Below are 24,629 nucleotides of genomic sequence, written 5' to 3' on the forward strand. Positions count from 1 at the left end.
AACATTTAATGAAATAAAATTTTACTTTTCTTTTCACCCAGAATAAATTTCTATTTTGCTATTTAACTTTATCATTACATAGTATCAAAATTTTAGAGAATGATATGGATAGATACATAGCTACATACATACATTCATACATATATAGATCTTTCAGGATTTTGGAGCAATTTGATGAACAATTATCCAGAGATTGTAAAGAGAGTTTAAAATAATAATTTGCAACTACTTATTATCTTTGGGATTCAATATTTTTTAAAAAAGAATTACACAATAATAACACCTATACCAAAATTAAAAAATGGATATTGAAGCTGGTAAAGCACTATAATTTCTATACAAAACTACCCCTTAAATTGTGCTTATTTAAAACAATCCTTTGTGTTCCATGACTTACCTAATAAAAAGTAAATATTAAAAAAGCCAACATTTATTGAGCAATGCTGTTGCAATGGTCTCTTTATATTTACTATCTCATTGTTTTCACAGCAGTCATATTAATCCCATATTACAAAAGAAAACAAAAAATAACAACAGCAAAAACCCTAAAGCTTAGAGAGGGTTAGCTATTCATATGCTCAGGATATTTGAACCCAAAATATTTAGCCCTTGAAATAAATCTCTAATAATAAAATATTACTTGATTTGTTGTATGTGATAGCATGAGAGTTCAGTTTTATGGGTTATTCTAAGAAACCCTTGATATCTAAATCTAGATATCAACTTATCTAGATTTGAATATCAGTTACCTAGATTATTTATAAGTGAAGAAACTGAAACTAGAGAAGGTTAGTGACATGTGTCAGATCACTCATCTAAATAGTATAGAATTCATGACCAGAATTTAGGTTTCCAAACTTCTAAGGTATCACCCTCTTCTCTGTACAATAGCCTTTTTTTGTATAGACTGCACAGTCTACAGGGATATTTGAACCAAGAGTCTCTTTCTTCTTATAATTCAGTCATAAGATAGTGGCTTGTTTCTATTGCCTATCAGATAATTTAGCACCCTACACTCTTCATGGTAAAAACTGAGACTCGTGGTTTTCCAACCATGAGCTACTCTTTAGATGAACTTCTTTATAGATGAATAGGATAGTTTCATTACATTGTTACAGGAGAGGAACTAGAAATCAAAACTACACTTCAAATTTGCCAAACCTCAAATGATTCTGAGAATTCCTTCAAAAACAAAAGCAGCAAAGAAAATGCCTATTTTATCCTTCACCCTTCAGACTTTCATCAGATACAGCAAGAAATTCAATTTCTAGGACACTATGAATAGCATCCCATTTTATGAATAGCATCCTATTTTCACTACACAAATTGATAAATTGGCAAACTTTTACTTTTTTTTTTTTATGAATTCAAGTTACAAACCATCCCTATTTAGTGAGGAACTGTACACAATCAGAATAAGAAAATGTTATGTGACTCCTTCCCACTCAGGGTTTTTTGGTAGAACTAGATAGGCAGTTGGATCAGGAAAAAAAAAGAAAAGGAAAAATTTCACTGACACCTTGGTTATTGCCTAAGATGCTATTATACAAAGAAGAAAAGTTTTGCAGTACATACTCAGTAATTATTAAATTTCTCTCCTAGATTAAGACCATTTTATATGCATATGAAGGCAAAACTTGTTAGAAGACAAGATTTGTGTTCATCAATAGTTTATAATTTTTCTTCAAATTTTATTGTTTGTTAATTTAAAAATGCCAGCAAAGATAACATGAATTAATATTTTCATAAAATCACCCTTAGGCTGCAGGATGAGGGATCATGAGGCGTGCATGTGATAAAGAGGAAAGACTGCATCAAAAGAGCTTAATTCCTGTCACCCCAAAGAACAAATGCAACCAAGAAAAAAAGTCTTCTCTTTAAAAAGAGTAAGGTGACTATCGTCCTAAATGCTTTTGCTTTTGCTATTTCAAGGAGGGGTATGTAGGTGGATATGTGCATTTTTTAAAACCAAAGGAGAGATTTTGTGTGCAACATTTACCACTTGTTTTTAATGTGATTTATGCTTTTAGAGAGGTTCATTTTCAGAAGAAATATGAATGAGGAGACAGTCTGTAGAAAGACATTCCAATGAACTGGTTAGGCGAGTAGTTGTTTGGAAGGAACACTGCCTCCGGGACTTGTGAGGAAGACAGAGGTAGCGCATTAGAGGGAGTGAGAGAATAACAGAAGGAGTGAGTTACTTCTCCTTTCACCAGCTCCAGAGAGTATTCACATTTATGACTAATCTTATGAGAGCAATCCCTCACCGCCCACCTCGCTTCCACAAAAAACAATGATTTGGAAGTATTCATTTTCTCAGACATAAAAGTGTTGCTTTTGTGTTCTGGTTTTTACCAAATCCCCCCAACCTCCTTGCCCTTAGAGAACCAAAAGAAAAGAAAGATCGTAACAAAGTCTTTAGATTCCATACAGCCGAGCTACTGAGTAGAACAGGTTTTGTTCCACGTTTCAAACAGAACACACTGGTTTACAGGTCCTTTCAGGAATTGTTCTGGAAAATGTGCTTGCCTGTGTTATGTACCCACATTGAGACACAAGAGGAGTCCTAGCAAAGCTGAATTCAGAAGCAAGGGATTGGTGATTTATCTATTACAGAGGATGAAAGGGTTGTAGGCAGTTAGTCTGGTTCCATGTTTCTACACATAAGAAAACTGAGACCCAAGAAGGGGAAGTTATTTGTCCATCAACAGAAAGCCAGTTAGGGACAACAGTGTGAGGCAGCAGCCAAGGCTCCTGACTCTCAGGCCGCTGTTTTTTCACTAAAACTCATGACTGCTATAAGTCTGAGTGCCTTTCAACATACAAAGAACAGTAAATTTTTAAAGCCCCATATTTAAAACCCTAAGTTTCCTTCCTATGCCAAAGGTCCTCCAGAGAGCTTAATTTTACATGTGATGTGCTAATTCTTAAACCTCAAGAAAAAGAGACAACATTTTGGAATACATTTGTTTCCCAGTATCAATTATTCACAAAATAGATTTTGTTTTTCTTCTTCTATATCCTCCTTAGTTTTTCTTCTATCTGATCAATTTCCCACAGCTGAGCTGTCTCTTTTTCTAACAGACCTTACTGAAAGTCAAATAAAATATCTCTGGGCCACATCTATTTAATTCAATAGCAGAGATGGTTTGTGCTGATTCCCTTCACCTAGAGAAGCTGACATCACTAAATCTGCAAGGCTCCACTGTAAAGTTGAGGTTATAGAAAAATCATCTTGATACTCTACCTAACCACTGAAGAGAGAGCTATTTTTAAAAGCCATATTTTATAGAAGCATCTAGCTCTCATTTGAAAGAAAGCAGGTAGTAACATCCGTCAGAACAAACCATACCCTATTCCAAGACAAATCATATGGGTTTTATTTCTAAATTAATTTCTGATTCACCACCCTGTGCTATGGAAGTACAAAATTGAGATGGTAAAAATACTTGCTCTTTTTCTACCTCTTTAAGAGGGTGTGGTGGGAAATGGCTTGAATAATATCCATAAGAGCTCTCAGCTTCTTGGGAGGATGATAAGTAAACACAATGAAGTAACTGTTTTTTTAATCTATAGGTGAATTATATGTCTTTCCTAAGCACAAAGAATAACTTGGATAGACAAATGGGACCAAAATTAAGCTCACATCACTGCAGACAATATACTTCTGATAGGCAACCCACTCAGCTAACCTATATCCAAAAAGGAAGTGAGAGGGTCATACTGCACAAAATAAGAGTCTCTCTCTCTCTCTCTCTCTCTCTCTCTCTCTCACACACACACACACACTTTTTACATTTTATCTTTTACCAGAGAAAGAGTCCAATAATCTTTCTAATTAGAAATAATTAATTCAGGTAAGGTTTTATCAGCCTTGTTTTATATCTCTAGTCCAACATTTTGTCAACATGGTTCTTGTTTTCTAATTAATGGGATATGCACCTTTATCTCCCATTAGGCTGTAAAGTGAAGGGACTCACTATTCCTACTCCAAGAACTGGCCCTTGATATATTCTGAATAAATGTTGGGGAAGAAAAACTAGACAGTGAACAAGTCCTTATCTGAAAAGAACAGTCATCCAGAGAGACTTAATCATAGTCCCAACACAGTCACTTCCCTTGACAATGAGCACACGGCATGGCAGAGTCTGATGTCACATGAGCTTGTGGGTGCCTCGACACCTCCAACCACCCATCCTCTAGTCACCCACATTCTGTACCCTATAATCAGTTCAGCAAGGCCACCAGGTTAGAATGTACTACTGTTTTCCTTGAAGTGAACCCAACTCAACTCTTTGTCTATTCCCATACTCCTCTTGCTTGTTGGGTTTTAGCGAAACCAAATTGACCCTCCTCCCATGCTACAATTTACCAAATTCATGTCTACACTTAAGTCAAGGGGTCTCAAACTGAGAGTGGATACATATGTTTTGTGCGTCCAGGAAATTTAAAAAAATAATAATTTGCATTACTCCAAGTGAGGCAAGTATTCTCTCTAAGCATCACAATTTCCTGTTTTCTTCCATTGAATGTTTCACATGCTTAAGCCTTTAACCTAACTAACTTGAATGGTTCTCTTTGCCTAGAATAATTTCTTTCCCTGTTCTTTCACATGGCCAATATATTTCCTGAGCTTTCAAATAGAAATGATCATCAGAATTCCTGCTGAAGTTTACCTATACTCTCCTCTGGTACTTATTTTCTATCTTGATAAGATTTGTTTGTATGTGTCTCCTGTCCCATAATAAACTGGGAGGTTTGGGGGATAAGAATGTGCTCTTTGTTTATTTGTTAATTCCCCAGATTTTCTCAAGTATAGCAAGCATCAAATGTTAACTAGATGGCAGAACCACTGTGTTGCTTAATGCCTGAGAGTTACCCTTCATAAAGAGCGTGATGTGAATATTGCCACTGAACATATACAGTGCAACAATCGTTACTGATGACTAAACTCTGGTCTGGTGTTCAATGTCTTTTCTATTTATCCCTCAGGAGGTATGAATAGTTAGATCATTTATAATCTAGCTCATTAATTTCATATCTGTCTCCCCCACCAATTCTATATTATAGGTAGTGATACACTCAGCTCTTTTTTTTCAGCTCTTTTATTAAAACTGTACCCATAGCAGAATATCTTGAACTTAGTAAATAATCAGTAATTTCTTGTTGAATTGACAAGAATACAAACTTGAAATTTTCGTCATTTCGCCAGGGAAAAGATTCTTATGAACGATCTTCACAATTAAAAAACAAACCAGGTGTGCGATCTTGTTTAACAACATCTTACTGATAAAGACATGTAGCCAACCAGTTAATAAATATGTTTAATTACTCCTTCTAAAGTGTTACAGTCTACCTTTTAATTTTTGAAATGACATAACCCAGCAGAGCTTTCTACATGTTTTAAGATGAATCACAGCTAGAAATATCTATTTTAAAGTAGAGACTGACCTAGAAGTTTTTTCTCTGTCATTATGGCTGTGTCCCTTTGGGCAAGTCACTCTCCACTCAGAGCCTAAGTTTCCCCACCTATTAAAATATGTATGTTAAAACAATGGATTGCACCAGTGTTTCTCAAATAGCAGAATCAATTGGAGGGCTTATTGAAAGATTGTTGCCCTCTCTCTCCTAGTTTCTGATTTAGCACATCTGGAGTGGAACCCAAGAATTTTCATTTCTTAACAATTTCTTAAGTAATGTTGATGCTGCTGGCCTGAGACCACACTGAGAACCACTGAATTAACATGTCTGGGAATGCCTGCAGCTCCGACCTCATTATCACACTAAAATTTAAACCCAGGTATACCCAAAGTGTGTGCTCTTAACTAGTAGACTGGAAAAGGTAATATTTTACTATTTTAAGATTACTGAATGACAGCCAAATAACTGAAAAAAATAATAATATTTAATAATTAAAATGAAAATGTTTTCTTTTAAAAGAAATATGCTTCAAAATTTTACTTTAACTTGAAGAAAACTCAACTCTATCTAGTTTCAAATGGGAAAGGATGGGCTAGACAGATTCTTACAGCATGCTAGCATATCTTCAAATACTACTTTCTTTTTATGGAAATACAAAAATACAAATCTAAGCAAATTTCATTTTTGTTCCTTCATCAGGAATTGCTCTACTTAAGATGAATAATTTCTGGTTTCCAGATTATCACGTTCTAAACAGTAACAGCAACAACCATCACCATTGAAAACTGACCACAGGCAATGTATTGTGCTGAATGCTGTACATGTCTTCTCTCAATTCTCTAGACAGTTTTGCTATGGTATGTCACCAACAGCATCATCTTCATTTTGCAGGTGGGGAAATCGAGGCTCAGAAACATACCAGAATCAGAAACATACCAAGATCATCCAAATAGTGAATGACAGACCTGGCTTCAAATGCAGGCAGGCATCTACCTCCAGAGGTTGAGCTCTTCACGTATCTCTAATAGAAGATAGAGGCAGGTTTAGAAACACCAGAAAACTGAGTCAGCCCTGACTCTCTCCCACAAACTTTATTGGAAATGTTGGAGGAGCCAGGAGTAATCAACTTGGATCTTAGTTTTCCTATCTATTAAAGGAAGGCTGGACTAGGACTAGATCATGTCTATAGTTCCTCAGTCTAATATTCTATTTCATGTTTTATAGATTAAAACTATATTAAATAAACTGGTGACCAAAGGAAGGACAGGTGACTAATAGTATGAGTATTATTTCAAACAAATCAGATTCTCTTTAAGTCAGCATGCTAGGATTTCAACCTGATTGGTTTTTAAGAGGATGCAAGGTTAGAATCAGCTCCAGTGTTTCTGCTGAAATACCTTTTTGTTTATCTGCCCTCTTCAACTTTGTCATTCTGATTGCATACACACTGAGCACAGTGTCTTAAGTAACATTGCTGAGGTTACACTAAAGACAGGTGTTAGGGGAACTATTTCCCCCCCGGCTATCATTTCCAACTCTCCCTCCTCAAAAACCAAGGGAGGGGATAGCAGGAAAAGGGTTTCTTTTCTGATTAAACACAGTGACTGCAAACACCTTCCCCTAGGCAATAAATTCTCTGCCAGTGCGTGCTGCAGTTTACCCAAACACCAAAGCAAAAAGCAAACAGCCCCTTTTGTAAGGGAGGAGTTGTCACCTGTCAAGTGATGTTTGTGAATTTCTAGAGGAGAGAGAAAAAGAAAACCCTTTCCCTTATTTTATTAAGCAGACTGTTTGTTCAAGGTTTGAAAGGCATACTTGGGTTTAAGGTAAAGTCCCTGGCTTGGCACTCTTGAACAAAGTGTTGCCTTCCGATTGGTTACACTGTACAAAGAAGAGAACAGAAAAACAGTCTGCTCTTCTGGTGACACCTGAACTTAATCTAAATGGAGTGGATTCTGAGCCACCTCATAAGCAACATAAGTAACTGCAAACCCATCTTCCAAAAATTAGAGTGCTTTTGCTTTACAGAATATATGTTCTTGTTTGTTTCATTTGTATCCATAGAACTAATACATAAGATCTTATATGGCACAAATTATGGTTGATGATTGTTTTATGGTACTAGCCAAGGGATAAGAATGCTAGGGATACTAAAAGCAAGGGTTAAGAATTGCTGGATGGCAAAGGAGAAAATAAGCCCAGTCCCGTGTTCTGCGCTAATCCTAAGGTAAAGCTTGGAAATATATTTTTGAATATCCCTCTTTTATCATCCCTTTCCTCATGTGTTTTGTATTCTGATTAGGTCTACACACCCCACTCATAGATGCTCTATTCTCTAAGATGTCTTATTCATCTCCAGGAAAACTACAATCCCTTTTGCACTTAAAAATATATCAAGAGGGATTATTTCATCTTCATTTGCAAATGACTGGAAACTCCTTTTGTCACGTAGACATATTTGCATTATTTAGAGAAGAGATTGTATAACCAAAATTGATGTCCACTTTATAGACACTTTTGCACAGTTGGTGTGAGTGTAAATTGGAAAAAAATTAAAACTCATGAAAAGAAATTTGATAATATGTATCCATAATACTGGTGTTCATACATTTTACTTAATAATTATACTTCTAAGCAGCTAGCACAATAGGGTTTTATATGTATATATTCTTCTTTAGGTTTGACATAAATACACTATTATGTATAAAATAGATAGCTAGTGGGAACCTGCTGTACAGCACAGGGAGCTCAGCTCAGTACTCTGTGATGACCTAGATGGGTGGGATTGGGTGGGGCATCCAAGAGGCAGGGAATGTATGTGGCTGGTTCCCTTTGTTGTGCAGCAGAGGCTAACACAACACTGTAGAGCAATTATACACCAAAAAAAAAAAAAAACTATGAGTAGAAAAACAGATAAATAAATCATTACATACCTATGTAGTGATGTATAATACAGTGATTAATGTTGTTTTGAAGATTAGTGAATAAGAGAAAAATGTTCACCATAGAATGCAAAGAAAAAGAAACAGGTTACAAAATTTATATATGACATGATCCAAATATGTCTTATAAAATCTATTTCTTCTAGGAAAACAACTGGAAAAAAACCTAAAATTTTCATAATTATTATCATTAGGTAGGAATTCTATACACTTTTGATACTTACTTCTAAAATTCTTTTTAATAAGTGTGCATTGCTTTAATAATCAGAGCAATCTTTTAATTTGTATTTTATTATAAAATGTAATGTGTATTCACCTATCTCACAAGAGTTGTTATGAAAATCAGCATAGACAAGTAATAACAAAGATAATAATTTTTAATTGACTGTATATTTATACACCAGGAACTCTGAATGAAAACAAATCAGGTAATGAAAAAAAAATCACAGTTCTCAAGGTTGATGATAGGTATTATGTCCATCCATACAAAAGAGGAAGGAGAGACTCATAGAGATTATCAAGTTCACACAGCTAAAGTTGGTAAAAACAAAATTCCAACTCTAGTATGTCTGACTATAAATCTCATGCTGTAATTCTAAAGTAAGCAATAAATTGTAAAGCCCTATATTAAATAAGAGGTAGTCAGTCATCAAAGTGAAAAAAAAAAGTTGTTGATCAAATCTGCCTGCACTAAACTCTAGTGGTTTTCTGGAAGACCAGAAAAGGGGGAGGTGGAGATGGGAAGAAGCAAGAAACTTGGAAAGGAGCAAGGGAATGTATAGAAGTAACAAAAGGAGGTCAGTAGTGGTGGTGAGGGTGGCTCTGGAAGCCTAAAGGAGATCAAAGTAGGAAGTGAATAGAAGGAAAATGGAGAGCTTGATGTGAGCTCTTGATATTAGTGTCAGACTTACAGTTGGGTAACATCGTGCATTTCTGGAGCCTAAGAGACCAAGACACATAGAAAATTATTGCTACTTGTATGACATAGCCTTTCCACTTTTTGAGCCAAGAGAAGACATGCAGGAAGGAAGATTTAGAATGTTTGTGTGACTCAGGTAGCAATGCTGTTACCCAGTCCCTTGTAACTTGACTGGAGTGACTTACTTAAAAACACTTTTTTCACAGAGTATGAGCCATATATATACATAATTCTATAATGTTAGAAAATATCTATAGATGTTCAAATTGAGTTATATGTGAGTCAATGTGTGTGTGTGTGTGCACATGTGTGTACATGTGTGTGTGCATGCATATGTGTGTGCATGCACGTGTGTGAATGTATGTGTGTGTAGAGACAGGGAGAGAGGAAAGAATGAGGGAGGCATGAAGGGAATGTTTATAACCTTTTGATCAAAAAAAATTCACCAAATTAAAGCTTTGACGTGGTTTATGGTCCTGCTTAGAAAATACAAGCATCTCTTTTTCTTTGAAAAAAAATCATTCTGATGAACAAAAGAATACGTGGAATTCCCTATTTTTTTCTGATAATATCCAGTCAGAACTGTAACTTTGTTACAAAAGAAGAACAATATCAGTGATAAATATCATGTTCAATAAAACAGACTATTCTCTTGAGTTCTTTAAAATGCTTTTGACACTTGAAAGTAAAAATGTTACCACTGTCTGAGGTAGCATTCAATGTACATAGATGTAATATATATGACAACTACAACATCATGGGAAGGGTTATAATATCAATATTGTGGTAAGTTTTCTGCATTCCGTTTGAAGTGGTAAAATATTAATTCTCAATAGACTGTGAAAAATTATGAATATTTCAGTCTCTAGAGCAATCACTAAAAACTATTTAAAGAGATATAGCCAGAATCAAAATAGAACAATTAAAATCAAATGCTAAAAATAGGTCAAATAATCTAAATGGCAGCAAAAAAGGGAAAACAAGAACAAAGGACAAAATAGTTAAACAATAAATGTTTGGTCAAAAAAATCCATATCAATAATTACATTAAATGTAAATGATGTAAATAAACCAATTGAAAGATATTGTCAGAATGGATAAAAAATGATACAACTGTTTACTGTTTAGAAGAAACTCAGTTCAAATATAATGATAAATACAGGTTAAAAGTAAAAGGATAGAGAAAAAAATTTACCATGCAAACATTAATCAAAAGAAAGTTAAAATGACTATACTAATATAAATAAATACAAAGTAGACTTCAGAGCAAAGCACACTACCAAGAATAAAGACAAATATTATACAATGATAGAAAGAAGATGTAACAAACTTAAATATGATGCACCTAAAAACAAAACTTTCAAAAACATGAAGCAATAACTGACAGATTTGAAAAAAGAGACAAATCCATAAGTAGAGTTGAAGACTTCAACACTCTTCTCTCAATAGAGAGAAGTAATTGAGTACTAGTAATCAATAGAATTAGTAGACAGAAAATAAGCAAGAATATAGAAGAACTGCATAATATCATAAACCAACTGGATATAATTGACATTTATAGAACATCGCACCCAGCGAAAACAGAATACACAGTCTTCTCAAGTGCCCATGGAACATTCGCCAAAATAAACAATATTTTGACTCATGAAATAAAGCATAACAAATTTTAAAAATTTGAAATTATGTTTTCTAATCATAATGAAATTAAAGAGAAGTCAGTAATGGAGAGATAACAAATATCTAAGCACTTGGATACTAAGCAACATGCTTGTAAATACACATAGGTTAAAGAAAAAATCTTAAGGGAAATTAGAAAATAATTTAAAGTGAACAAAAGTGAAAATGCAACATATCAAAATTTATGGGATGCAGCTAAAGCAGTGTTTAATGGAAATTTTATAAATGTAAATACTAACATTAGAAGAGAAGAAAGGTCTCAACTCAATAATATAAACACTCAACTGAAACAACTTAAAAAAGAAGAGCAAAATAAACCCAAAGAAGCAGAAGAAAGGAAATAAATAAGACCAGAAATAATGAAGATAAAAACAGAAAGACAATACAAAATAACTGTAAAATTCAAAAGCTGAACTGGTTCTTTGAAAGATCGATGCAACTGATAAATCTCTAGCAAGACCGACAGAGAAACAGAGGACACAAGTTACCAATATTAGGAATGAAACAGGAGGATATTACAGATCCCACAGACATTAAAAGGGTAATAAGAGACTACACCAAACAATTTGACATACATAAATTCAAAAACTTTGATATATTTAACCAGTTCCCTAAAACCCACTATTTATGGAAACTTACCCAAGATTGAATAGATCATCTTAATAGTCCTGTAACTATTAAAGATACTAAACTTATAATTAAAGAACTCCCCAGAAAGAAATATTCAGGCCCAGATGGTGTCACTAGCCAAGTCTACCAAACATTTAGCAAGAAATAATATCAATTCTACATAATCTTTATCAGAATATAAATGATGCCTCACATAAAGCACAAATACAGAAACCACACCAAGGTTCATGAACAATAGCATTGCTGAGATGAAAAAGAATACATATCATAATTACTAATACCATCTCTCAATGGTGGGCTTAACCTTCATTTGCTTTAAACTGTAGTTTCTTCTCTATCACAGTCCAGAAACATTTTTGGCCATGCTGCACAGCATGTGGAATATTAGTTCTCTGACCAGGGATCGAACTCAAGACCCCAGTAGTGGAAGTGTGGAGTCTTAACCATTGGACCACCAGAGAATTCCCCAAAAACTTTAAAGTCTATAGAATTCTATCTGGTCATATCATTTTGGATATTATACACAATGCTGCAATGAAGCCTTCATTTCTGTATATGTTTGTGTGTGTGTGTTCGTATGTATACTTATTTATATATTTTTGTTTTGTGGAAAAAATTTCTAAGAACGACACTTATAGACCAAAGGGTAAGTACACTTAACATTAAATAAATGAGAATGGGCAAACTGCCTGCCAAATATACCAATTTATACTCTTACCAGAAGTAAAAATGTTGACTGTTTCCCAACACTCTCACCAGTACTGGATATTATCAATAATTTAAATCTTTGCTGATCAAATAGATGATAAATAATCTTATTGTTTCAATTCACAATTTTTTATTATTAGAGAAATTGAACATTTTATATATGTTAAACATCTGTGAATTACTTATACTCTTTGTCAAAGGGGGAGATTCACCTTTCTTTTATTATTTTATTTTTTTTTTTTTTGGCTGGGCTGAACAGCTTGCAGGATCTTAGTTCCCTGATGAGAGATTAAACCCACACCCCCTGCGGTGGAAACATGGAGTCCTAACCATTGGGATTTCCAGGGAATTCCCAGTTTTTAAGTGTTTAGTTTATTTGGGCAATTAAACCTTTATCATGTGTTATAATTTTTAAAATTTATATTCTGTCTTTCTTTTCTATATAAATTTCCCCTTACCCAGAATTTTCAGTCTTATCTTTTAAAACTTGTGAGCTTCATGTTATAGTTTTTTAAATAAATTACTTTCATAATGGTTACCTAAACTTGAACTACTCTTTGCTTCCCTCTTTTTGATCAATTTGACTCATATTTCAAAGCCTAAATGAAAAGCACCTTCTCTGTAACATATTGCCAGTTTTACTCAGGCACAATAAACCACTTCTTCTTTATGTGCCTTAAAAAAATACATACATTTGAGTACTTTTCAAAAGTTTTTTTTTTTTTTTTTTTTTTTTTTGCAGTATGCGGGCCTCTCACTGTTGTGGCCTCTCCCATTGTGGAGCACAGGCTCAGCGGCCATGGCTCACGGGCCTAGCCGCTCCAAGGCGTGTGGGATCTTCCCGGACTGGGGCAAGAACCTGTGTCCCCTGCATCAGCAGGCGGACTCTGAACCACTGCGCCACCAGGGAAGCCCTGATTTCCCTTTTTGAAGACTTTGTTTTTATCTGATCATAAACCAAATATACATTCATTATAAAAATGAAGTTTTTTTTTAATTACATAATTTCTTTTCCTGATTTTTTAATTAGTTTCTGCTTTATAACAAAGTGAATCAGTCATACATATACATCTGTTCCCACATCCCTTCCCTCATGCATCTCCCTCCCTCCCACCCTCCCCATCCCACCCCTCCAGGCGGACACAAAGCACCGAGCTGATCTCCCCGTGCTCTGCGGCTGCTTCCCACTATCTATCTACCTTACGTTTGGTAGTGTATATATGTCCATGCCTCTCTTTTGCTTTGTCACAGCTTACCCTTCCCCCTCCCCATATCCTCAAGTCCATTCTCAAGTAGGTCTGTGTCTTTATTCCCGTTTTACCCCTAGGTTCTTCATGACATTTTTTTTTAATTCCATATATATGTGTTAGCATATGGTATTTGTCTTTCTCTTTCTGACTTACTTCACTCTGTATGACAGACTCTAGGTCTATCCACCTCATTACAAATAGCTCAGTTTCGTTTCTTTTTATGGCTGAGTAATATTCCATTGTATATATGTGCCACATCTTCTTTATCCATTCATCCGATGATGGACACTTAGGTTGTTTCCAGCTCCGGACTATTGTGAATAGAGCTGCGATGAACATTTTGGTACAAAAGTAATTTTATACACACTTGACTTTATGCTATATTATGGTCTTCTCAAGGCTAGAGACCATGATTTGTTCATCTGTATCACAAAGAACATAGCATACAGGAAAGTAAATTCTAAAGAAATGCCTGTGTCTAGATCTCATCTATACAGTCTACTTGAAATCTTATATAATCTTGGGTCATAGAAGATACAGGGTATTATGCTAGATGCTATGACCTAAGTGTTTCCAAATACAAAAACACTGTTTTTTGGTATGTACAGGTGAAGACCCTTCATTTATAACTGGATGCTACAATAATAATTTACAAAAATGGATGGTTTTAAATAATTACCACTAAAATCCCTAGGGAAAAACCCAATTCAACTAAATAGGGCTTCCTTCAATGTACAAAGAATAAAGAAATACAAAAGTAAGTGTTATATAGTTTCCATCCATCATTCCAGGAAAACATTTAAGTGTTAATATCATCATCCACCTCTTAAGGACATGACAGGCATGCTTAGACAGCTTATAAATAAGGCAAAGCTGAGATATAAAGTAATACATTAAACAACAGAATCAAGAAACAGTAAGGATCTTGGAAACATAGCCTAAATTATAACATTTTTTTTGAGAAATCTTGTTCACCTTCATTTGCTAATCCAATGTAGTTTATTCTTCAGTGACACTAAAATCATCCTAATGATGGAGGCACACACATTCTTTACAATTCATATTCCCTTTGTTCATAATCAGACTCCACTTCATGACTAGTTCTTAAGGTGAAGATTGTTTCAAAAATCAATAAAAATGGGTTGACATTCTCAATTTTAAGATTTTTGTCCTTAATAATCTGACAAGTCATTTCAAGTCCACAGATTCATATTTCTTGCATAGTGAAAGAATGCTTGGCAGGGATCCCAATTTTTTTTATTATATGCAAGAGGAAGGTAATTTATGTGCAGAGATTTGGAACTATTTAGCTATTAACCTATACACAGAAAAGTGAAAATATTCTACCAAGTAATGGAAGAAAAGAGCCTCATACCAGTTGCAGCATCTCTCAGTTTAGAAGGACTAGGAATCTCAGAGGTTCCTAGTTCTTATTTTCCAAACCAGAACACCAGTTATTACACCCTGAGCTAGTCCACTATTTTGCCATTCCTGTTGTTGAGGACTATCATTGTTATATAGTCTCACCCATGTGGCCTCCTCACATGGACATCTATGAGGATGTTGGAATAGTCCTAAGACAAGGGAAAACCCAGGATTCATATAGAACTACACTTTAACAGCAATGTCTCAGTTCTATGGCAATGAAAACAGACCAGCCACAGACAGGCAAGTTTACTTTTTAAGTTCAGTCTCACTCCACTTGTACACTCCTTTCAATGCAGTTGTTCCCAAGTGATGTATTTTGTTTCCCCTACTGGCAAAATCCCATTTCATTTTGTTTTCCAGCTTTTCCTGAATCACTTCAATCCCTGCTCCTTGCAAAAATTTCTATCCTGCTCTTATTTCCTGATTTCTTGTTACCCTCAATCTGACATACAATTTCAAGTTCCAAGTTTCTAGTAAGTGATAGTAGAACTCTGTTCCATCATTCCTAGTTAGCAGTGGTGTCCCGTGCCTCTCCAGAGGAGGGAAAGGTGCGGCGACTCTCTAAGGTATGACTATCTCATGACGGAGGCGTGGAGGTTTACCCACACAGATAAACCTCAATTTCATACAAAAAGAGGTATTCAAGAAGAAATAGAGGTCAAGTTCTTCTCAAATACAATAACTTAAAGAAAGATTGAGAAAAGATTGTGCCCAGTAAGGTGGACAAAATACTGACACTGCTGCTGGCTACAACATGTCATCCTAGAAAAGTTTTTTAACCCCCTTTTTTATTTATTAATTTATAAAACAAGGATAATAATTGCTACCTCACAAAGTTCCAGGAAAGATTAAATAAAATATCAGATGTGTTAATCATCATCCGATATTGAAGCCTAAGAAAGCCATAGCTTCGAAAATTTGTAATTCAGACATCCAAGAGGAAAATTTAGATCAATTTCAAGTTGAATACTCTCAGTTTCAATCAGACCACTGCTCTTATGAGCATAAGTAAAAATCAATTCCAAAAGAATCAACATCAGGTGTATATATTCATGGCTGATGCTCAGGAAAGATATTTGAATACCTATGAATAATCGTCTTAAATATTTCTTAAATAATAATAACCTAAAAAACCACAAGGCAGTGCATTCTTAGCTAAGCAAGATACTTATCACAAAAGCAATTATATCTATGAATTTTCTTGGCTTTCTCTCCTTCATTCTTACCCTCTTCTAAGATCATTGTATAACTTAGCTGACACTTTCTCAGATACTCCACTAGGTTTTCTCCAAAGATTCCTTTAGCTATTTTGTAAAAGCACCAAAAGGAACTTTAAATGACTGAAGTTTTAGAACTCAAATGGCAAATCAAGGTACTCTCAAGCAGAACTGGGGAAACAATGGAGGTAAAGAAAAAGCATAACACTTTTTATACTGACCCACTATAATCAAAAGGGAAGGAATACACGAGGGGGACAGGACAGGAAGTTTTGCTGCTGTGAATGTTGAAGCAGAGAATGGTCCCCTGATTGGTGATATTCTAGAGCTGTGCTACCCAATACACTACCAACTAGCCACATGAAACAATTTAAATTTAAATTAACTAAAGTTATAGTTAAGTCCCTCATTTGCACGAGCCACATTTCAGACGTCCAAAGGAGCCATGTGGCTAGTGGCTACTGTGTTGAACAATAGGAATATAGGACATTTCCACTGTTGAAAACAAAAAATTCTTTTGAATAGGACTGTTTTAAAGAGAACATTTTGACTTTTTAGATAACTCCCAAGTCTCATTTCTTATGACTTCAAATTCCTGGACTTCCTTGGTGGTCCAGTGGTTAAGACTTTGCGCTCCCAATACAGGGGGTCCGGGTTCAGTCCCTGGTCAGGGAACTAAGATCCCACATACCACAACTAAGCCCGTTCACTGCAACTACTGAGCCCGCACATTCTAGAGCCCGTGCGCCACAACTAGAAAAGCCTGTGGGCCACAACGAAGAGCCCGCAAGCTGCAACGAAGACTCAGTGCAGCCAAAATAAATAAACAAATTAATTAATTAATTAATTTTAAAAAATTCCTGAGGTCCTACTATGGGCCAAACATGGTAACAAATACTGGGCATGACAAAATATGGTTCCTGTCCCCTTTAGAGATAAAGAAACAACTTTAACATTGTGTCATAAGTAATATGATTAAAAATATACCTAGGTTTCTTCAGAAGAATAGTCTCTAATTTAGACTGGTAGAGAACAGTGATATGGAATCTTTTTCTAGAGAAGGTAAGGCAAGCTTGGTGTTGAGGGATGGATAGGGATTGGTTAGACAGGAGGAAAAAAATGAGATGTTCTCAAGGAGAAAATGTCTAATAAACAAAGAAGAAACAACATGGAACATTAAGAAACCACATGTTTCAGTATGTGAAAAGTTAATAATAAGAAGAGTTGCAAATAAAAAGGCTTGATTCTGCATTTTAATCTAAATAACTTGGTTTGCTTTTATGAGAAACAGAAAATCCCTGCCTGGAGAGAATATAAAAAGATGGGTAGCACAAGCCTAGGCAAACCTGTTAGCTTAAGAGGTGATATTATTAAATGAATTAGGGATATCTTAATTTCTAAGTCACTGTCAAATCAGAATTTATATATTTATAAATATTTATTTTTAATTATCACACATTCCAAGGCATAGCATTACCTGCCCCTTGGATTTATCTGTCAGTTTCCTTCTACTAGCTCAGTGATAACTGAGACTAGTATCCATATTAAGATGGAAGGGGCCAATGAAGAAATGTTTTTTTCACTTATCAATTTGATGACAAAATATCAGTGTATTTGAAAAGTTACAATTTCTATTTTTGGTTGTTTCCTCTCCTCTTCTCCCATTTCCCCTTCTCCCAGTATTAAAAAGTACAATCTATATTAAAGAGTATATAGCGAGAATTCCAGGAAAATCTTACATCAGACCAGAGAGGCAAGGCACACTAAAACATCTTTCATCTGTACAATCTTTCAAATAAAGTAATTTGGTGACCACCCCCTCCCCCCCAAAAAGAAAGTCATGGCACTTTATAAAGTGTTCTCTTTAATCACATCAGCAGACACTCTATAACAACCCATCCTCTTTCTAGCTCTTTTCGTTTCCATTTTTCTACAATTTTTTGTTTTTTTATAGAAAATGCAGTAGGGCTTGTGTGGTGAATGAATGATTAAAAAAAAGAAAAGAAAACCCACCAGTTAGCATGATGGACTGAACAAATACAAGAAATTTCATCTAAAAGCCTCAGAAAAATGTTTTACTATCCTTAACCCGTACACTCCTTAGCTGTCTAGGAGGTGTGTGCATGTAAGATTTTGCCACTTTATAGAGGAAAAACTGAGGTCTAAGGTCATGAGGGACTCAGTGGTAAAGCCAAAAAAAAGAGCGTATTTTATAGTTAGCTTCTTTCCTCTTACTCCATTACTTGAATCTGTGTGTTTGCATAGAATTTACCTCATCGTCCATCACTAAAGAAGCATAATTCTATGAGAGAGGCAGTTTGCCATAGTGGAAAGTACTCTGTATACAATTCAGATCTTGGCTTTGGTTCTGACTGTCTCCACCCACTGTAAAACATTGGGCTGGCACCATCTGCTCTAAGTTGGGATAGACTTGAGGAGCAATTTAGATAAAGAACGCAAGGAGGGCTTCCCTGGTAGTGCAGTGGTTGAGAATCTGCCTGCCGATGCAGGGGACACAGGTTCGAGCCCTGGTCTGGGAAGATCCCACATGCTGCGGAGCAACTGGGCCCGTGAGCCACAACTACTGAGCCTGCGCATCTGGAGCCTGTGCTTCACAACAAGAGAAGGCCGCGACAGTGAGAGGCCCGTGCACCGTGATGAAGAGTGGCCCCCGCTTGCCACAACTGGAGAAAGCCCTCGCACAGAAACAAAGACCCAACACAGCCAAAAATAAATAAATAAACAAACCAATGAACCGACATTAAAAAAAAAAAAAGAATGCAAGGAATTATCTCGAATCTCCTTCCCCATATCAGTCGAAACGTACACATCATGAAAAGTTGAGGCAGACCCAGATCCCACAGATCCTAATTACTTTTCTGCTAACCATATTGACTAGCTTTCCAATGGCCTTGCCCATTCAGAGCCACCTGTCTTTTCATGTGCCATGAAAGAGACAGGTATAACAGAGATGTGGATAGCATGGCCCACAGATTTAAACGGGAAGCTCATGCCACTCACCCACATGGGGTCACTGAGGTCTGAGTCCTGCATGCGAATACAGTCCATGCTAATCTCGATCTTGTTTGTTGCACCATTTTCTGATGGTTCATCCACAAAGTTCAAGTCAATGGGCTGAACTGAACAGATGGGCCTACCATAAAAGAAAACAAAAGTGTGTTAAGTGTGGAAAGGGACTAAAACACACTCATTCAGTCGGTAACAATGAGCTCTATTTGTTTTAAAGTTGGCAAGGCTTGTTGATTGGAGTCAAAAACCCTAGGATTGAATACTGGCTCAACCAATTTCCAGATGTGAAATCTCTGGCATTCCAAATCTAAGCCCTATTTGTAAAATGGGAGTCATGATCCTTGCCCTCATCAAAGAACTGCTAGGTGGAACACAGAATAGAAGGAAAGTATCAGGGATATACCCTAACCTTTTGGGTCCCCAATGCTTGGATATTGTTTCATCTTTCCCTTAATTTACTCACATATCCAAACCTGATCTTAAGAAGGAGATCTCTTCCTAGCAAGGCATACAGACCAACAAAATTTAGTGTTTTACTTTCTCAGAGGGTATTTGAAACCTAACAGTAAATGAGAGTCTTTAAGCCAAAGGAACAAATTTGAGTATCAGAGAGTCATTGGGGAAGTTATTTTGGGTTAGGTAGGAGAGGCTTCTGATCCTCCAAAATTATACCACTTTAGAACAATAATGATCTTTTGGGGCTGGAAATTGAATAAATCTCCTCTGAATTTTTAACACAGAGGTACTATTGCAGAGAATATTTTTTTCCCAACAACATTAACTGATTTTTATTGATTCTAGAAACATGCCCTAGTAAGCAATACTTTGACCATCCACAGTTACCTGTCTATAATATTTCAACAGTTTTTTGCTTATCTGATACTTACTGTTCCAGAAAATCCCAGATGTGCTGGAAAACCTCTGGACTGAGGAATTCACTTGTCTGTGTGCTCTGGGACATAGTGGATCGGTAATAACTTTCTTTCCAAGAGAAATGGGCTGGGGTTTCTACAAACCTTAAAAGGACAAAAATGAAACTAGGATTATAGTTTCTGTACTTAAGATACTGGATATTAAAATTAAAGCATAGTCAATCAAAAAAATCAAGTGAATCTTCAAAATCATGCAGGGATACACAGCAAATTTTACAAGTTACACAACTGGTGTTTCTTTAGGCAGTGACAAGGATCCCATTTTGCCATAAAATCAGGAAATCAAGTCTTCTATCAAAGCTCTTCATTCTTAAATAATAACGATGCTACACTCTGCACCTCCACTATCCATCTACGTTCTGCCGATTTCAAAAAGAAAATAAACATTCCCTCATTAAGTCTGGCAGCGAGTCTGACCTATTATTAAATCTGTTTCACAAATGTCTCAACTGATTATCTGCCCATTCAGCCTCCAGCAGGTAAAAAGTAAAATCAGAAAATGAAAATGAGTTCAGAAAACTTAAATTTCACCCTGATACAGAAGAAATATAATGTATATAAACTTAGTTTATAAACTGTAAAAGGGTTGTGTAGATAATGGTGTTGTTATCACTATTAACAATATTAATGTTAAAGTGTGAATAATAACAAAAAAACAAGGTAAAAAAAAATTTCACCCTCACTCAGCATAATCACCCCCCTCATAACTACCATCTTAGCATCAGGCCCAGGGACAATAAACTCAAACCTCTAGATCCAGATTTTTTTTTTAATCACTTGTTACATATCTTAATGTGTGTGGGGGTGGTTTTTAACCGGAGTATAGAATTCCACATCAGGCCAAGGGATAAGCGAACATCTGAATAGATTGCAAATGAAAGGTATTTCTGTTTTTTTCATTTTGTTGTAGGGCCCTCAAGTTTGCCTTTACTTAAAATAAAAAATTAACCTTGCTCCCTATACATGTGAAGGAAAACATCAACTTTCTCAGGAGATGCCTTCTCCAAATCTGCATTTTATCTGCATATCTCATCTTAGTATGTGATTCATTGTGATTATCAGTAGACTAATTTTACTCCAGGATGAAATTAGCTAAGCTCTTAATCATTACTGTTAGTATTATAGAGAGTTAAATAAATAGTGTAATAGGATAGTCAATCACCTTAAATTTGCAAATGAATGATCTGGCCTAGTTACATAATAGAAGATAATAACATTGGATTTATTGTTGATGATTTTTAAGCTATATGGAGATGCACATTCATTTACTAAAGTCAGATATATAGAGAACATTTATTATTTGCCAGGAAGATAATGGGCACTGTAGATAAAAAGTGAATAAGACTATGTCACCCTCTAGAAGGTCCTGGTAGAGAAGGTAAAGCAGGAAAACAAATCTCTAATAAATGTATTAAAAGTGTGCATAATATTATAAAAGCACAATAATGAAATATATCATCTCATCTGATGGATCAAGGAAAGAGCCTTAAATAATGAGAAGAAATCAGTGAGGCCAGATAAGGAGTAATGGTGCAGAATGATCAGTCTATGGCACTGTTAGCACAGTGTAAAAATTTGGGGCAGGGAATGTCAGGAGATAAAGCTGGAGAGGGAAGTAGAAACTTATGTGATATGTTTTTTAAAAAGTTTAAATATTTCAATACTCCTAGTGAGTACTGAATAATTTTTGTAAGATATTTTAAATGATCTTTCTATTTTGAAATAATTGTAGATTCATATGCAGTTGTAATAAAAAATATAGAGATTGCCCATGTCCCAGTTATCCAGTTTTCCCCAATGGGAAGTAACATCTTGCAAAACTATCATATAATATCAGAACCAGAATATTAATATTGATATAATCTACTGATCTTTTTCAGAAATTCCCAGTTTTACTGTACTTTACTATGTGTGTGTCTATGTGTGTGTGTATTTATTTGTATATATTTTTTACCACATACATAAGTTAGTGTATCCATCCTTACAGTATTAAAGGATTTGAAGCATTAGATTGAAACAGAATATGTCTTACATTGATAAATCCAGAAATTGTATAGAGGAAGGATTTATAGCTTATTGGTTTATGGGCAAAGTTATTTAAGAGGTTGTTGCACAAGTCCAGGTAAGACAATAAGATGATAGAAGTGGGGATGGAAAAGATGGAGAAAATTTTAATTATTAGTGAAAATATTGTCAGATATTGTTTATGTTATTGACAGAAGAAGAAGGAAGAGTAGAGTCAAGGATGACTTCAAGTTTCCAGCTTTCCTGGACTGAGTGGTTGATGATTCCACTAACTAAATCAGTAAACACAGTTGGAAGATCCAGCTTGGAAAGAAAGGAGAGATGATGAGATCCATCTTAGCATGTTAAGTTTGAAGGACCAATGGGATATACAAAAAGTGAAGCAGACAGTTGAATAAACTTTAAACTTTGGGGAGAGAAATGGGCTAGAAGTTTAGAAACAGAAATCTTCATCATAAGGTGAAAATAAATCCACGAGAGTGAATACAATGACCTTTGCAGAGCAGGTGCAATGAGGAATGAGAAAGTTAGCCTTGTGGAGTTGGAAGCAAGAGTGGAGGCTATCAGAGTTTATGATGTCCCTGATGGGCACATCTAGAAAATCTGTCTATAATTAGAAGAGCATCTAAAAATCCAATATCTTTAAATTGAAAGGGTAAATTAATTTTCTTTGTTTCTTTTTTGGAGTTGGAACCCAGACTTGGTTTATACACTCCCAACTACTGAGTAGAAAGGAAATAAAATTTAATCGGTCTAATACTGACTGACAGTTAAGAAGATTTCTCCCATAGATGGCACTTTTGAATATTTTGATTTACATTAAAATTTTTCTTCAAATAAAATAGGAGAAGGAAGTGGGTAGAATAAAAGTAAAACAATTCCTAACCAGTGACAAAAATGGAGGTGAACAAATATATGAATTATTCAAACTCCAAAAAGTAAACAAACTGTCATATGGATTGTCATGTACACGGACCCATAAGCATGTGCCTAATATCCAAAGACCTTAACACTATGACTGGTAGCCTGACAGCCAGGTGAGCACTAGAAGGTGAACTCAGCAACATGAAGTAGATTCTCAGTAATAGTGATGTTCAGTATGTGACATTCAATACAAAAAAGGAGAATATTTTCTTAAAGTTGGCTGAAACATAGGTGTAGTTTCTAAGAGATTGACAATTAACATAACCTAGATCTTAAGTAACAGGCAGTGTGGGGCTGATTCAAAAAGAAAGAAGGATCTTAGATGGAAGTTAGACACTGTCACTTTCCTCTAAAAAAAAAAGAGAGAGAAAAATACTGTTGGCTCCATAGTCACTTAGTATTTCTACTTCTTTCACTATTTCTACATGGAAGTTCTGGTTTCTTTTTGTGCTTACTCTGCTATTCCTTTGTTTCATATTTTCCCTCTAGTTTCTCTTTGACTTCTAAACGACCTTCCCTGTATCTCTGATGTCACCACGAACCAGCTCCAACACCTTGGAAATGCCCCTCAGCTCTGTGAGCTTCAGTTTCCTTGAATGTGACATAAGGATCATCATCTCTGCTCCACTGCCTTTCAAATGCCTACCCAATCCTCAGTGCTCTCCTGCCCACAACGTACTTCCTGGTTGCTTATTTGAAATATAATCTTTTTATTTAAATTTTCTTGGCCTCTTGTTGGATCTCGTCAATGATAGCTTTTTGCTTGTGTAACAATTACTATAGAGGATTTTAAGTAATTCAGGGCTAAGCCTATATCTCCCATCTTTGCATTCTTGCAGTTTGATAGTTCCTTGAGGTTAAGTGGAAGGAACATGGGTTTTGGAGTGAGACAGACTTGGATTCAAATTTCAGGTTACCGTTGGCATTCTATGAGGCCATTCCCAAGTTATTTAACGTTTTTGTACCTTACTTTTTTCAACTATGCTTCCTTCACAGGGTGGTTGAAAGCCTTACTTGAAAGGTTTATGTATAGAAAATGTATTATACATTTTCATATTTACACAATCAATACATTGGTTCTATTAGGTCAAATACTATATAATTTGTATCCAGGCAATACTTACTGAATTGAGCTAATTAAATAGTGTATTTGAAAAGTCTGCTAAAGTTGCAAAAGTGTCACACAGAAGTAATTACATTAAACCAGAATTATCCCTCATTTCAATCCAGTTCAAACCTTTCATCCTGTATCTGTGTCCTTGGACCAAAACAATGCCCCCATCACCTCTCAGTTTCTCCTAGATCACCTTTGTCTTAGGATTGCTACATTAAACTGGGCAACTTCCTCCCCCAGGGCCTCAGGCATAAAGAGGGCTTTATAACAAAAGATGGAGGTGGGCTGTGGGATAGATTGGTGGTTATCAAATTGTGTTTCATGAAACCCTAGGTGCCTCAGTGTATTCACCAGGTGTAAAGAAATGGCCATACTGGTAGATCTCCTCTCTCCTTAACACCATGAAGTTTGT

General features: G+C 35.5%; 1 protein-coding gene across 5 annotated transcripts in view; it reads right to left on the reverse strand.

Moving 5' to 3' along the window:
- Nucleotides 1-24,629, reverse strand: part of TP63 (tumor protein p63) — a gene marked incomplete at both ends in the record, with an annotated part of 244,135 nt that overhangs the window by 117,804 nt on the left and 101,702 nt on the right. For all 5 annotated transcript variants that reach the window (XM_079704358.1, XM_079704359.1, XM_079704356.1 and 2 more), the window contains 2 exons: nucleotides 19,214-19,346; nucleotides 20,110-20,238. In XM_079704358.1, the coding sequence (XP_079560484.1) occupies nucleotides 19,214-19,346; nucleotides 20,110-20,238 (262 nt within the window). The remainder of the gene's footprint in view (nucleotides 1-19,213; nucleotides 19,347-20,109; nucleotides 20,239-24,629) is intronic.

Source organism: Hyperoodon ampullatus (genome assembly GCF_949752795.1).
Source record: "Hyperoodon ampullatus genome assembly, chromosome: 5".
Classification (NCBI taxonomy): domain Eukaryota; kingdom Metazoa; phylum Chordata; class Mammalia; order Artiodactyla; family Ziphiidae; genus Hyperoodon; species Hyperoodon ampullatus.